General features: G+C 46.6%; 1 protein-coding gene across 1 annotated transcript in view; it reads right to left on the reverse strand.

Moving 5' to 3' along the window:
- Nucleotides 1-1245: 1245 nt before the first annotated feature.
- The window catches only part of CAPN13 (calpain 13), a 78551-nt gene continuing 64689 nt past the window's right edge, over nt 1246-15107 (reverse strand). Inside the window, exons 18-23 of the mRNA XM_016136025.2 lie at nt 14040-14108; nt 12239-12314; nt 10196-10324; nt 9233-9288; nt 8618-8668; nt 1246-1327 (exon numbers count right to left, since the gene is read on the reverse strand). Coding sequence (XP_015991511.2) covers nt 8642-8668; nt 9233-9288; nt 10196-10324; nt 12239-12314; nt 14040-14108 — 357 coding nt within the window. The 3' untranslated portion in view covers nt 1246-1327; nt 8618-8641. The remainder of the gene's footprint in view (nt 1328-8617; nt 8669-9232; nt 9289-10195; nt 10325-12238; nt 12315-14039; nt 14109-15107) is intronic.

Consider the following 15107-nt stretch of genomic DNA (forward strand, 5'->3'; position numbering starts at 1 on the left):
TTCTTGTCTCCCAGGGCCCGAGCGGGTCCATAAGGAGCCTGGGGTGACATGTGGCTGAGGCAGAGAAGTGTGGTTTGTTGCATTGTCTATCCAGACATTCAGGTGAAGGTCATCTCTGAGTCCTGCCGGATATGGTTTATTCATTCTTCCGGCCTTTGTTGGCAAAGTCTATGTTGACCTATCGGTACTGGTATTTTGCATACAGAATATCTTATGTAACAGGGCAGTCTGACAGCGCAGGACTCCAAGTCTTTAGGCATTAGTTTTGTCTGCCTCCATGCCGATAACCATGGCCATCTATTGTGGTTAACCAAGCGCAGGGCCAGGAAGCAAAATGACCTGGCTTAAGCTATGCTATGCGTCTGACACTGCTCTCCTACTAAAACGATTGCAAGCACTTTTTGCAGTGCCTGTGTGATGCAGGTTAGTTGGCTGTGCATTTGTCCTTTGTACCAGGATGTGTCCACTTCTGAGCTCTGACCTTGTTTCTGAGCATAGTAGTTTGCATAATGACTCACTCCCGTCTATACCATCCACCTTCTGAAGGTGTCTAGTCAGAAAGGTCACACTGAAGGAGGTCACCCCCTGCCTTTCTGTCCTCTTGAAACACAGAATTACAAAGATTCCTTCATTGGGGAGATGCCTCCAGGAAAGAATTCTCAAACCACGGGTTCTCCTGAGTCGGGTCTGGTCTGGGCATGCTCTGGAACCTCTTCTGTACCTTAGCAGGCCAAGATCTTTGGAAGAGAAATGATGACGACTTGATGGATAAGGAAGGAGCGAGGTACCTGCCTTATTGGCTGAATTTCCCCTATCCCAAATGTATTTTTCATCCAGAATGAAGATCTTACTTGTCACGGAGTCCAAGAGCTTTATGGGAACCATGTTTTATTTTGCCATTTGACTGTGAAACAATCAGGATTCAGACGCTGGAGAGTATGATTATTCTGCAAACACCCAGGAGACTGGTCCTGTGTCACCCCCAGCCCTTGTGGGTGGGCGGACTGGCTTATTCTGGCTTTTCCAGGAAATGGGTTGGACTGATGGGAGGGGATCAAGAGGCAGCTTCTTCCCTTCTTTCCCGCAGTGGAACATCTCCCGCTTCATTTTCCAGGTGACTCCAGGCTGCTCTCCCGAAGCACTCAGATGACCTGCTCTGTGACCTCAGGATCACCAGAGCCTAACTCAGCTGAGAACCCCACCCGGGCTCCTAGAAGGTAGTTTGACTACATTTTCAGCAGGGCGGGTGTCATTTGTATCCCACTCAGGGGGGCAACAAGTCCATTGGAATGAGAACAGATTCTTGACTGATCACTGGGAACTTGTCCTGGAAAAAGATACAGATGCTCAAAGGCAGAAGACCCGGAGAGAGTAAAGAAGGTTTCCTTCCTTCGAGGGACCACAGAGGTCAAGCTCCACTCCCACAGATACTGTTCGGGGCCACCAGACAGCAGAGGAAGCACATGTGCCACTTGCTGGCAAGGCAGGGTCAGTTCCATCATGCCCATGGCTCCCCAAAGGATGGGAACGTCTCTACCTCATCCTTCAAAATTCCTCGGAGGCACCCTATGCACCTACTCTGCATTCAAGGCTCACTTGGCACCTGAGTGCCCACAGAAAAGCAGAGGGAAATTTGGGGGAGATGGTCTTCCTCCACCCCTGAGGCAGATTGAAAGGGCAGACACCAGAGGTGGTGATAACTGTGTCCTGTTGCAGCTGAGCCCTGATATGCCGTCTGTGGGCTCCCACCGAAGAGCGGCTTTTCTCAGGTGCATGTCTCTTGGATTAAATCGACATTCTTGGATAGACATACTTTTCTACAACTATAATCAGCCGTCTTTCCTGCCCCTGTGGTAAAGAAGTCTTGACTCTTCACTGTCTCCCTCCCTTGGAGTCTTAAACTCTTGTCTCTCAGACAATCTGCTAGTTTGCTGATTTATTTTTATAAAAATTCAGTCCAATGTACATAATTTAAAAATTCCAATAGTATTACAAGGTGTGAAGGAAAAACAGTGGTCCCCTGTTCCATTCCTCTCCTAAATTCCTCACTGCAAACCCTTCCTTTTGATGCCGACCTCCATATTTCTAAATAATATGCTTACGTGGTTACCCTTATCAATGCTAAATGCTTATTGACATGATGGAAGATGGGGCTGGGGTGCTCCTAGTCCACTTTCATACAAGCCCACTTCTATTCTCTAATAGATTTATGTCACATTTTTTGTTAAATCAATATTCAATTTTTATTTTATTACAATTATGTATGTACTGCTCACTGCTGAGTGAAGAAATACTCTAGGATCACATTTCTTTTCTTCTATAATTCTCTGTTCTTCCAGGAATTAATAATTACCTCATTTAACAATCTGCTTAGTCTATGTCATTATCCTAATAATTCTCCCGAAGCTCTCCAGCAGAATTTCAAAATCCTCTGAACGCCATTTCTCTCATGATTAAGTGATCAGGCAAAACGACTGGTCGCTTTTCCTGCTCCCCCCAAACCTCTTGTTCTTTTGTCCTGCTGCACAGCCCTGGTCTTGGGCAGCTAGATGTCCCGTGTCCTGGATTCCAACTCTCTCCTTCTTGGTTTATGCCCTTGGAGTGTTCATGTCATTTTTCTAGTTGGATACAGTTCTCTTTGAATGCCAGCTCTAGCAGTCTGGACACCCTGGGTTTGAAAGGTGCCTAGTCATCACCAGGTATATGTTGGCCAGAGGAAGTAGGGAGTTTTCACATCCCCAGAGGCAAATCCAGATGCCCAACTTTCAAAAAGAATTTCTTAAGTCTGAAGAATAGAGAGATGGACTGATTAGGATAGAAGTGGACTCACTGCTGGTCAATCAGCAGGATCAGGACTGCTGCCCGCATCTTACCTTCCTGCAGAGAATAAAGAACTGGGAAACTGTTATAAATACTAACTTTGTTAAAATAAGGCACTTTACTGCCATATTGACAGTAGATAACATGAACAAAGATGACATTAGCTAGACAAACTCTCAGCAGGGTGTGACCTGCAGTGTATTAAACCTCTAGATTCTAAAATCAAATAATAGCAACATAGCCTCAAGTATCCAAGGACTATGTACCCATGTGCTGACTATTAGCATTTTTAAAACTATGAGCTTGATATTTTTAAAGATTTTTAACATAAACCTTGCTCACAGTACATCAATGGAGGGGCAGGCTTTGTCCAAAATAAAAAGAGATGATGGGAGGAGAGAAAGGGGAGTTGTCTGGTTGCACGTTTCTATCTCCTAATTTACTCAGCCAGAGGAGAGAGAGCAGATGGGTGGAAAATGAGAGAGAAACAGAAGTGTGCTCACGATGGGAAGACACTCTGGCTTGCCTGGTGAGCCCAGAGGCAGCTGGAAGCTGGTTGTACAGTTTGTAGGGAGCGGCCGGGAAGGCAAGCAGACTGCCGAGAGCCATCAGCAACCCCAGTCTCTGGGGAGAAGCTCACTTAACCCATCTGACGAGGCCTTTGCTTGTTCCAGAGACTGCTTCATTGCACAGAGGGCCAAATCAGCGAGGAGAGGGAATCTGCCTCTGGACTGAATGCTGACCGACAGTGAAAGTCTCTTTGCTAACCTGGGAGTGATGGAGACCCCAGAAGAAAGCAACTTTGAATGAGCAAAGTGAGAGGATGCTGGGCAGAGCTGAAATGTGCCCTGGACTCAGGAAAGCAGATTTTAAAAGGGGTGAGAAGATCAACAGATCAGACAATAGCCTTTATGGAATAATATTGATCATGATGTATTAGGGAGTATAACGAAATAATGTTAACTATATGTTCCTTAGTAATCCTAGTGGGGAAGAAAATAGAGAAATCGCTGAAATAACAGGAAGACTTGGGTTTAAGGCAATATTTGCAAAAGTTGAGATGAGAACAAAACAAAGGAAGACACAAACCTGAAAGGACAATTTCTTGCAGTCATTTAGGAAATTGTTACCGAATGGGTTTTCTGGGCCAGGGACTTTGCTACAAGCTAAGGAGATAGCGGCGAATAAGACATACTGAGGCTTACAGTATGACAGAGAATACGGACATCAAGCAGGTAATTAAAAGTTGACTCAGCAAACTACAAATAGAGGAGAACTTCCTCAACTTGACTAACAGTATCTACAAAAACCCCAAAATTAATATACTTATTGATAAAAGACTACGTGGTTTCTCCTAAGATCAGAAACAAATGTCTGCTTTCTCTACTTCTATTCAGCATTGTACTAGAAGTTCTAGATAGGACATTAGACAAAAAAAAAATAATAATAAGGCCATCCAGATTGGGATAGAAGGCATAAAACTATTTCCATTTGCAGATGAAATAATTTGGTATATAGAAAATCCTAAGTAATCCTCCAAAAAAACTATTGGAACTAAGAAATGAATTTATCAAGGTGACAGAATATAAGATTAATATACAGACATCACTTTCTTTATTTTTATAACAATAAACAATCTGAAAATAAAGTTATTTATTATAATGTCATTAAAAAGAACATGTTACTTAGGAATAAATTTAACAAAAGAAGTACAGGACTTCTACACTATAAACAATAAAACATTTTTGAAAGAAAGAAGATCTAAAAAAAAAATGGAGGAACATTTCGTGTTTACGGATCAGAAAACCACATGTTGTGTATTGTGAAGAAGGCAATACCACCCCCGCTGCAATCGATTTACATATTTATGTGATTGCTGTCAAAATCCCAGCCTCTTCCCCTCCTCCCACCCAACCACCACAGGATTTGTCCTGCCCATCCTGAAATTTATATGCAAACTCAAGGAATTCAGAATTTCCAAAACAATCCTGAAAAAGGAAACTGACTTGGAAGACTCACACTTCCTGGTTTCAAAACTCAATACAAAACTATAGTAATCAACACAGTGGGGTCCTGGCATAAGGAGAGGCATATAGATACATGGGATAGAAATGAAAGGTCAGAAATAAATCTTTCTATTATGATAAACTGATTTTCGGAAAGGGTGCCAAGACAGTAAAACGGAGCAAAGAATAGTCTTTCCAACAAAAGTGGTGCTGGGACATCTGGATATATACGTGCAAAAAAATGAGATTGAACCCCTATGTCATGCCACATACGAAAGTTACCTCGAAATGGATCAAAGGTCTAAGTGTACAACTAGAAAAATTTTAGGAAGAAAAACAAACATTTATGATCTTGGGTTAGGCAATTTCTCAGATACAACGCCAAAAGAGTAAACGACAAAAGGAAAAATAGATAATTTGGACATCATCGAAATTAAAAACTCATGTTCTGTAAATGATATCAGGAAACTTGAAACACAGACGGAAGAATGGGAGAAAATTTTTGCAAATAATAAACATGATTAAGGGATTTGTTCTAGAATATATACATACATATAAAGAACTGTTACAACTCAGTAACAAAAAGACAAATAACCCAATTTAAAAATAGACAAATGATTTAATTAGACATTTTTCCAAAACAGATATAGAAGGGGGTGGCTCCATACTGTAGTGGTTAGCACGTCTGCTTTACACGCAGAAAGTCCTGGGTTTGGGCCCCAGGTGGAGCCACGCACCATACTCTGGGTGTGCCAGGCCCCGGGTATGTGCTGTGAGCGTGTGGAGGAGACGCCCCGCCTTCAGAAATCCATCTCTTAAAGGGAAATGGCAACATCCGTAGGTCAGGAGTGGAATTGGGGGGTGGGGAGGGGCATTAAAGAGGGGGAGAAAAAATGATATACAAATGGCCAATAAGCACCAAAAAGATACCTAACATCACAAGCCATCAATGAGCTACATATCAAAACCACAACGTGATAACACCTCACACTTTCTAGAATGGCTATAATGAAAAAGACAGATAATAACAAGTGTTGCTGATGATGTAGAACAATTAGAACTCCTATTAACTGCTGGTGGGATTGTAAAATGGTATAGTGCTTTGGAAAACAGTTTGGCAGTTCCTTAAAATGTCACACATCGAGTTACCTTATGACCCAGCAATTCCAGTCCTAGGGATACTCAAGTGAAGTAAAAACATAAAACCATGCAAAAACTTGTACAGAAAAATTCATAGCAGGATTATCCACAATAGACAGAAAGTAGAAACAACACAAATGCCCATTAAGTTATGAATGGATGAACAAAATATGGTATAGCAACAAAATAAAATATTATTTGGTACTAAAAAAGAATGACGTCTTGACACATGCTACCACGTGGATGAACCGTGAAAATACTATGCTAAGGGAAAAGAAGTCATTAACACGACCACACATTACATGATTCCAATTATATATGATGTCCAGAGTAGGCAAATCTATAGAATCAGAAAACAGAATAGAGGTTGCCTAGGACTAGAAGGGTCAGGCAACAATAGGAAGTGACTGCTAATGGGCATGGAGTTTCCTTTTGTGGTGATGACAAATCTTCTAAAACTGTATTGTAGTGATAGTTGCGCAGCTCTGTGATTATACTGAAAGCCACTGAACTCTATACCTTAAAAGGGTAAACTGTATGGTGTATGAATTATATATCAATAAGGTTCTTCTAAAAACAAGAAGAAATGGCCAACAGAAAAAAACAGTATCTTAGATGTTGTGATTGGGAAGTATGATATGTGAGTAAATAATATGGGAACCAATAGGGCTAAGACATGAGGATCAGGAGTTAGGTAAGTGACCCCGGGTCTGAGCAGGACAGAGGGCATGAGGCCGGGAAAAGAATAAAACCTTACAGGAAATAAAGGGAATGCTGGTGTGCTGGCAGGAAGGAGGAGAGACCGAAGAAATGGTTGGACAGGTGGGCAGGGCCCAATGATGCAGGCCACCTACATGTCTTTAGGCTTTTCCTGAATATCAGCAGGAAGACATTGAAAGATGTTAACCTGGGGAGTACAATGATTGAGCTTGAATTTTTAAAAGCGCACTCAAAGACTCTAGGAAATTGATTTGACGCGTATGGCTGGATATAGGAAAATCAGATAGGGAGCCAATGCAAAAATCAGGGAGAAATGATGTCTGAGAAATCTGAATTGTAGTAGTTGAGGGGAAGGTGAGAGGTGAGGATGTGGAGACAATTTGCTCTTGAAATTTGGCTGTGAAGGGAGGAGAGAGATGGAGTTGTAGCTGGAAGGAAATTTAAAAGATAAGCGTGTTTAAGTGGGAATTAGAAGGCTCCAGAAGAGAGAGCAGTTTAGTATTCATAAGTCAGGAGAGAATTCATTCAAACAAGCCCCTGCGAAGGTGAAAGGTAATGAGATTCCAGAACCTTCTCAGAGGGATCTACCCTCTAGCATAATGGGAGGATTAAATGATCAGATTAAAAAATGGGGAGAAGAAGTGAAGAGACATTTTTCCAAAGAAGATATACAAATGGTCAAACGAGTACATAAAATGATGCTCAACATCACTAATCATCAGGGAAATGCAAATCAAAACCACAGTAAGATATATCTCACACCTGTCAGAATGTCTATCATCAAAAAGACAGGAGATAATCAGTGTTGTCAAGGATGTGGAGGAAAGGGAACCCCCGTGCGCTGTTGGTGGGAATGTTACGTGGTGCAGCCACTGCAGAAAATGGGATGGGGGTTCCTCAAAAAATTAAAAACGGAACTATTGTGTGATCCAGCAAGTCTATTTCTGGGTATTTATCTGAAGGAAACAAAAACAATAACTCAAAAAGATATCTGCACCCCATGTTCACTGCAGCATTATTTACAATAGCTAAGACATGGCAATGACCTAAGTGTCTACCAGCGGATGAATGTATAAAGAAAATGCAGTGCATATATACAATGGAATATGATTCAGCCATATGAAAGAAAGTGCTCCTGCCATTTGCAACAACATGGCTGGAACTTGAGGGCATTATGCTAAGTGAACTACGTCAGAGACAGAGACAAATACTATCATGATCTCACTTACATGTGGAATCTAAAAAAAGAAAGAAAGAAAAGAAAACCAAAACCAAACCAAACTCATATACACAGAGAACAGATTGGTGGTTTCTAGGGGTGGAGGGTTGAGAGGTGGGCAGAATGGCTGAGGGTGATCAAAAGGTACAAACTTCCACTTATGAGATAATTAAATCCTGGGGATGTGATATACAGCATATGACTATAGTTGATAATACTATTGTGTATTTGAAAGTTGCTAAGAGAATAAATCATAAAGTTTTCATCATAAGAAAAACATTTGTGTGGTGACAGCTATTAACCAAACTTATTGTAATGATTGTTTTACTATATTTATGTATATATACATACACACACATATATACACACATATGTAAATTATGTTATATACCTAAAACTAATACAATGTTAAATGTCCATTATATCTCGATAAAATTAATTTTATAAAAGAATTCTAAATCTCTCACTCATGACTTTCGGGCCACACTCTTTTGTGAATGCTCACTGCTCTATGTGGCTTGGATGAAATCTGCAGCCTCGGCCTTGAAACTCAGGGGCCCCCTAAGCAGCTGAGCCTTGGCTCACATGGATAAGGGCTCTGTAATCTCAGGGGAGGCTGCTCCCAGGGAGAGAACCTCATGTGCAGTTTCTGGAGGAGAAGGGGAATTGTCACGCCTCTAGAAGAAATGATTCTGAAGCTGCTACGTCTTACCTGGGGTCTGTTCTACTCCTTGCTTCAGTTGTACATGACCAGGTTCATCCACTAAGAAATAAGCATCGTCATTACAACCAATCTTTAAACTTATTAGCTTAATATAGACCAGGGCAAACAGTGCCCTCCTCCCTTGAACGATCTCAGTCTAGTCTCATCAACCCTTTCCAGCTAATTCCAACCCAAGCATGAGGTCCCAGCCCCCCGTCACAGCATATCTGCTGCTGCTCCCTGAACAGCCAGGTGGTGACAGAAATGGCTGAGGCTGACCAGCCAGCTGGGCCAGGAGGCTCTTTCTAAAACTCAATAGGAGTGAGTTTAATGTACAGTGAGCTCAGCAGGTGTTCCTCAGTTCCTTCTTGGATTTATGACTCCCACATAATCCTCTGCTTTATTAAGCTATTGGAAAAAAATAAAATCTGTCTGCCAAGATCCTAAAGCAGCCTTGGTAGCTAGCAATATATAAAGGTAGTAATTGGAGGCAGTGGGGCCAGCAGCTTGGCTGGCCTTTGACAGAGTGTTCGATATCCTCAAGGAGAAAAATGCTCCCTGGAATCAGGTAAGGAAGGGTGGCGTGGGATGATGCCCTATCTCTGGGAGGAGAAGGCAGCTCACCTCCATTTTTGTCAGGTAGAGTCCTTTTCCATCCTTGGAGAGGTTCCGGAAAGTCTCTAGGGTGAAGAGGAAGAGAGAAATCAGGATAAAAAGAAAGTGAAGAGCAAATGCAGTGATTCTGAGAAAAGCACTCTCTCGCTCTGCACAGAATGTACTTGGCCTTGGCCTACTTTTCTCCTTATGGGCAAACTCCACACCTGGGGGACAGCTTGGGGCTCCTGTCTTCAAACTACCACTCTCTGACCGCGCTGGCCCACTTGCCCCTCTCCCTCCTCCAGTTCCTTTGCACTTTGCATCTCACCACACTTGGCCCTGGAGATGTGGTGTGGGCTCGTCTTAGGAAGTATTTACAGAGGTGCCACATGGCAGGGATAGTGCAAAGGATTAGAGTTCAGGCCAGATCCCGCTTCTACCACAGATGCTCCATTTTGAGCCCTATTATGGCCTGAGGATTCACATAAGATTTTATTTAAAACAAAGGGGTCTGCTGCTGAAAAGTGTCAAAACGTCTGGCCTACCTTCCGAAGCCTGGGGAAAGACCTCCTGCCCCCAGCTCTTCACTTGTGTGTACAATTCCTTCAGCTGAGACCCAGATCGTTCATTGCACAGCTAAAGAGTAGGTTTAAACTATAAACACAACCCACAGCGGGGACACAGTGATTTAACCTTGTTCCTGACAGAGGCAGCAAATTCATCGGGTAATGAGGAAATGAGGGACCTGGGATAGGGGAATGTCCTGGGGAGAATAGGGTGCAGAAGGGAGGCTGGGGACACAAGTCAACAACATCCCTACACAGGCTAACACTGGCTCTGTCTCTTGGAGCAACGGTTCTCACGCAGGGCCCCAGGCCACCCCACCACTGAAGTCTCGCCCAGGCCTGGGGCAGGGGTGCATTTCTGGCCGCCTTCTATGTACTTTCATCCCGGTGAAGGTCCCCAGAATGGCGTCCAAGTGACACTTACTTGCCGTGCCTTCCAGCCGCATCAGGAAGCAGACCAGGCTAGGGAAGCTGACCCTGCCACTGCTGTCACTGTACCGAAGGGCCATGAGATCTAGCAGCTCCTTGTTGATGGAGATCCCTGCAAGGAAGTCTGGAACGCAGAGCAAGCCAGTGAGCAGGGAGGAGGCCTGGAGCGGGGGTGGTCCTCTGCTTCGCAGGGCCCGAGAAGCCTCTGCAGAGGGCCTGGCGGCCTTCCGCCATTGTTTCCTACTCAGCCTGGCCCTGTGGCCAGTCCATTCCTTCTGTTCAGTGTTTTTATGGTTCTCTAGTTCCCTCTTTCTTCCTGGCAGCTGGGCCCTAACAACAGTGCTCTGAAGTTTGGCCAGAGGCCAACTCAAGATACTTGACACCTGACTACTCTGAGGACACCTTGGCCTGTATGATCACCTGCTAATTCTCATGAGGCGTGGGGGCTGCAGGGCACCTGGAGTTTGCTCCCAACCTTGCCTCTTTCTGCTGGTGACCTTGGAAAACCACCTTCCTCCCTGAACCCATGACTACACGTGGGTCTCACATCTGGTGCTGCTAGTGTGGGTCAGTGTGGTTCCTGGAAGAGGGGGATTCAGTCCTAAGTTGGTTGCCCAGGGAAGAGACTGGTCTCAGAGAGGGGCCCTCAACTCAGTAGGTGGCCTCGGGTGGGCAGGACAGAGGTGCCTTGCCTTCTTCGGGCCTCGTCATTTTGTATGTCCAGTTATGCACTCCAGGGAGGTACCAATCACATGGCTGACCTTCGAGCTCTGGTGAGCAGGGGAAAATGCAAGCCAGACCATCTATCAAGAGGACACGCCTGGTTGCCTGTAGGCCCCATACAGCCAGAGACTAGTTTCTCCAGCAGAGTTAATAAAATGTGAACTTGAATGCCTTTAAATAGAGCATGCATTCTCCAACTTGCCACTCTCTGGCCTCTGAAGGCTTTCGAGTTGAAGTCCAGCTAGTCTCCATTTTTTCTTCTTTTAATTATTGTGGCTTCATTAGCAGGTCTCCTTTAAAGACTTCATCTTTCACTGGCTATTCAGTGGTTCTCAAGGTGTGATCCTCAGACCAGGAGCTCGGCCTCACCCAGGGACTTGTTAGGAATGGACATTCTTGAGCACCACCGCAGCCCCCCTGACTTGTAAACGCTGGGTTGGGGGTGAGGCACTTCAGTCTGAGTTTTAACCAAGCGCTCAGTGGTTCTGATGCTCGCTTGAATTGAGAACCACAGCTCGCTTTCTAGCAGAAAGCGACAGCCCATGTTTCAATCTGTTCTCCAGGTCAGCGGGGAGAGAGAGGGAGAGGGAGAGGGAGAACGAACTAAGATTTTCCTTCCAGCCGTATCCTGGTGTTACCTGATTTTGCATTTTATCAAGGAAGGTGCAATGTCCTTACTTAACCTTTTTGTGATCCATTCCCCCATCGGTACAGTGGGGATACAGACCCCTGCCCTTTCCCGTTCCAGAGGCAATCAAATGAGATGACAGGGGTACAAGTTCTTGTTGAACTCTGAGGCGCTCCTGCGCCCTAAGGTAGTAGTATCATCAGCCCGGGCCTGGATGCTCTTGCCTCATTGAAGCAGACAGATACCATTGATTTCATTTAGCCCCGAACCCTCTGTGAGGAGGATGCATAAGCTCACCCGAGGGCATTTAACTCTGATGACCCAGATCCCGAGAGGGAAGCGTGTCTAAGGGGGACTTGGTTTCTGGTAGGGCATCAATCATACCGGGTTATTTTCTCACAATCAGATCTGTGCTGAGGGGAAGGGCAATCAGGACTGGCACATGAGGACTCGGGCTAAGGAGATGGAGTCTGAGTCTGGAGCCTGGAGGCCCACAGAAGCCAATGTAAACCAGGGGAGGACGTGGGAGCTACAGCTCTGCTCTCCCCTGACTGCCCACACTGCTGCGCCAAGCCTTGCCTACAGCATGGTAGGGTGTGCATCACACACATGCGCGCGCACACACACACACACACACACACCATCGCCACCCCCAGTCATTGCAGCTCAAAGGGTCCCCTGCTTTACCTGTATCCTTTACCGCTTTCCACAGATCTGAGCTCAGGAAAACGCCAGAGTTGTTTTGAGTGTTCTGGAAAACCCTCTAATATGGAAAAGAAGCAAAAGCCCTTGTGAGTCCCAGTGCCCATCTTAAAGATGTCCTGGGTAGAGGGTGGTCCTGGAAGTCCCTTTTCCATCTCTGGAGGCTGGTTCACTAAAACTCGAGTGGGCCCAGGCCAGAGGCAGGGAGGGAAGCCCAGCCGAGGACGGGGAAAGGCAGGGACGGGCTCCGCCTGATAAAGCCGCCCACTCTCATCTCCAGCTGCAGGGCTGCGGGTTCCCCTCCTAGGCACGCAGCTTCCCCTCAACCAGTCTGCTCTTCCTACCTCGCCCTCTAGACCGGGCTCCTGACACACAGGGCAGCTTTCTGCTTTCCAGGGAGGAGGACAGCTCTCTAAAGAGTTGCTGGTTAAGAGTGCAGACTTTACAACCAACCAGCCTGGTTTAAATCCTGGCTGTTTAACCCTGGACAAGTTACTTAATCTTTCCAGGTCTCAGTTTCCCCATCCGTAGTGCAGGACTAATTACAGTACCTAGCTCCCAGGTTTGTTGCAAGGAGTAAATGAACAGATATTTACAAAGCGCTTGGGAGAGTGCCTTGCACAATGTGAGCTTCAGAGCAGGACACACTGAAGGCAGGTGAGGGCTGCATCTGGGACCAAGTGCAGTCACAGGATGTAGCAACCCTAATATTTCAATTTTGGACAGGGTGGCTCTCCACTCACCTGGCATGTTTCTAACCCTCCCTGATTCTAACTATAGCCCTGATCATCAGCATACTTCACAGGTGAGGACACTAATGCTCGGGCAGGTGAGCGATTGCCTGGGCCTGAGCATGCAAGTGCCCTGGAACTGAATGCTGGACTCCTAACGTGGGCCTACGCACAGCTGCCCCACAGGAGCTGTTCTAAGGCAAAATAGCCCCAGGCAGGTGTGCTACGGAGGCCCTCTGCAGGTGATAATTACTGTGAAATGGCAGCTTGAGAACTTTTCCTGGCCTCATCTGGCTTTTGGTGAGTATAAAGCCTGACCTGGAGTGTTCTCAATGAGACGGTCACTCATTTATTCATTCAGCAATTCATTAATTCGGTCATTTGTACAGCATTTTTGCACATCTGCTGTGTGCAAGAGACTAAGGAAGGAGCTAGGGAAAGATGACTGTGAGGGAGCCCCGGCCCTGGTGGACCCCACAATTGAATAGGGGTACATGTCAACCATTGCAGTGCCCTTTGAAAAACAAAATAACGCGAAGCCAGGGATTACGTGATACACCCTGGAATATGCCCCACCCAGGAACTTTATTTTATTGTTGTGGGTTCAAGTATTAGGAGCTGAGGGGGAAATGAACCTGGCCTCAGGGGCAAGCGAGACCCCTCGGGGAGGCCCTGCAGGGAAGGTGTGTCTGAGGCTGCCGCTCAGGGTGGGTGGACCCCGGCCAGGCTGGGAGTGCAGGGAGGGAACGGCAAGGAGTCCTGTCGTTGGGGTGTGAGGAGCGGCCGGGATGAGAAAGAGGGCTATTCCCGGACCCCAGAGGAGGATCCCGACCCAAAGGGTCTCGTGCGTAGCTCAGGAGTTTTGGCTTTGTCCTAAGAACACTGGGGAGGCCGCGGACCACTGCACGTCTCTCCAAACAAAATGAGAGCTCTCGAGGGCAGGGCGAGGTTCCTTTGCTTTTGTACCCCTCAACCCTGGTACAGGGTCGGGCACTCAGGAAAGATCTGCTAACCTGGACGGACTAAGAGCTCGTGGAAAGAAAACATGCCGGTACCTGGCAGCAGACGAGACGGCGCCACAGTCTCGAAAACTCCTCTTGATCCAGCCGCCCGTTCACTTTCAGCTGCCGGGAAGTTAAGAGTTAACCAGTCCAGTGTGCAGTGAGCAGGGAGGCCGAGGGTCCTGCCCATGAGCCCTCCATCCATGAACTAGTAAAACAGTCGGGTCCAGCACCACCCGGCTGGCCGGGACATGGCCCCACGCCAGCTGGCTCCCGCTGCGTCTGGCAGGGCCTCGGCTTATGTTTATTTTACAAGAGAAATGAAGAATTGGAGGGAGAAGAAAGATCTGAGAAAGTGGGGCCAACATCCTTTGAATCTAGGGGGGGAGAGAGAGAGAGAGAGAGAGAGAGAGAGAGAGAGAGAGAGAGAGAGAGAGAGAGAGAGAGAGAGCGCGCGCGCGAGCGCGCGCGCCCAAAACACAGCCCGAAAAACCTTCATCAGTTGGCGTGGGGGCCGTGGCAGGGGAGAGTGAGGCAGAGCACGAGGGAGTCACGGCAACTCCCGAAGCATCACGCGAGGTGAACTGTGCGCCAGGTGTGCACACAAGTGGGCTGCGCTAGGCGTCTGAAAGCCGGCCCTGGTGGGTCCGTCCCACGGGTTTAATGAGAACTAATGGAAAGAAAGGGCCGGATCTCGGAGGAACTGGAGCGCGAGTAAGGGGAAAAGGTAGAAAAGACCTGTCTCCTTTGTAGGGGTCTGGCACATGTGACACCCCTGGGCTTACTTGGCTCAGGCCGTCCGGCTGCTGTGGCCCTGCAGATAAGTTTTGATCAATCCGCGGGGACGGGCAGTGTCTCTGAGTGATTCCAAACCCTGCCAGCAGAGACAGGGCCTGATTTATGGTTTCATCAGAAAGCCCTCTTGTTTGACAATGGCCAGCTTCAAATTCCCACTGGAGCCTTGTTAAGCGTGAAAGGGCTGGGGAATCTGTCTTGCTTCCAGCAGACGGCACACACCCGAGGGAAGAGCCGTAGGCAGCAGTGGGGGTCATGCGTCTGTCCAAAACGGCTCCTGGGAGGGAGGAGTCAGTAGTCCTGGGTTTGGTTCCCAGACCTGCCACT

This window comes from Rousettus aegyptiacus, unplaced genomic scaffold, assembly GCF_014176215.1.
Source record: "Rousettus aegyptiacus isolate mRouAeg1 unplaced genomic scaffold, mRouAeg1.p scaffold_m13_p_7, whole genome shotgun sequence".
Classification (NCBI taxonomy): Eukaryota; Metazoa; Chordata; class Mammalia; order Chiroptera; family Pteropodidae; genus Rousettus; species Rousettus aegyptiacus.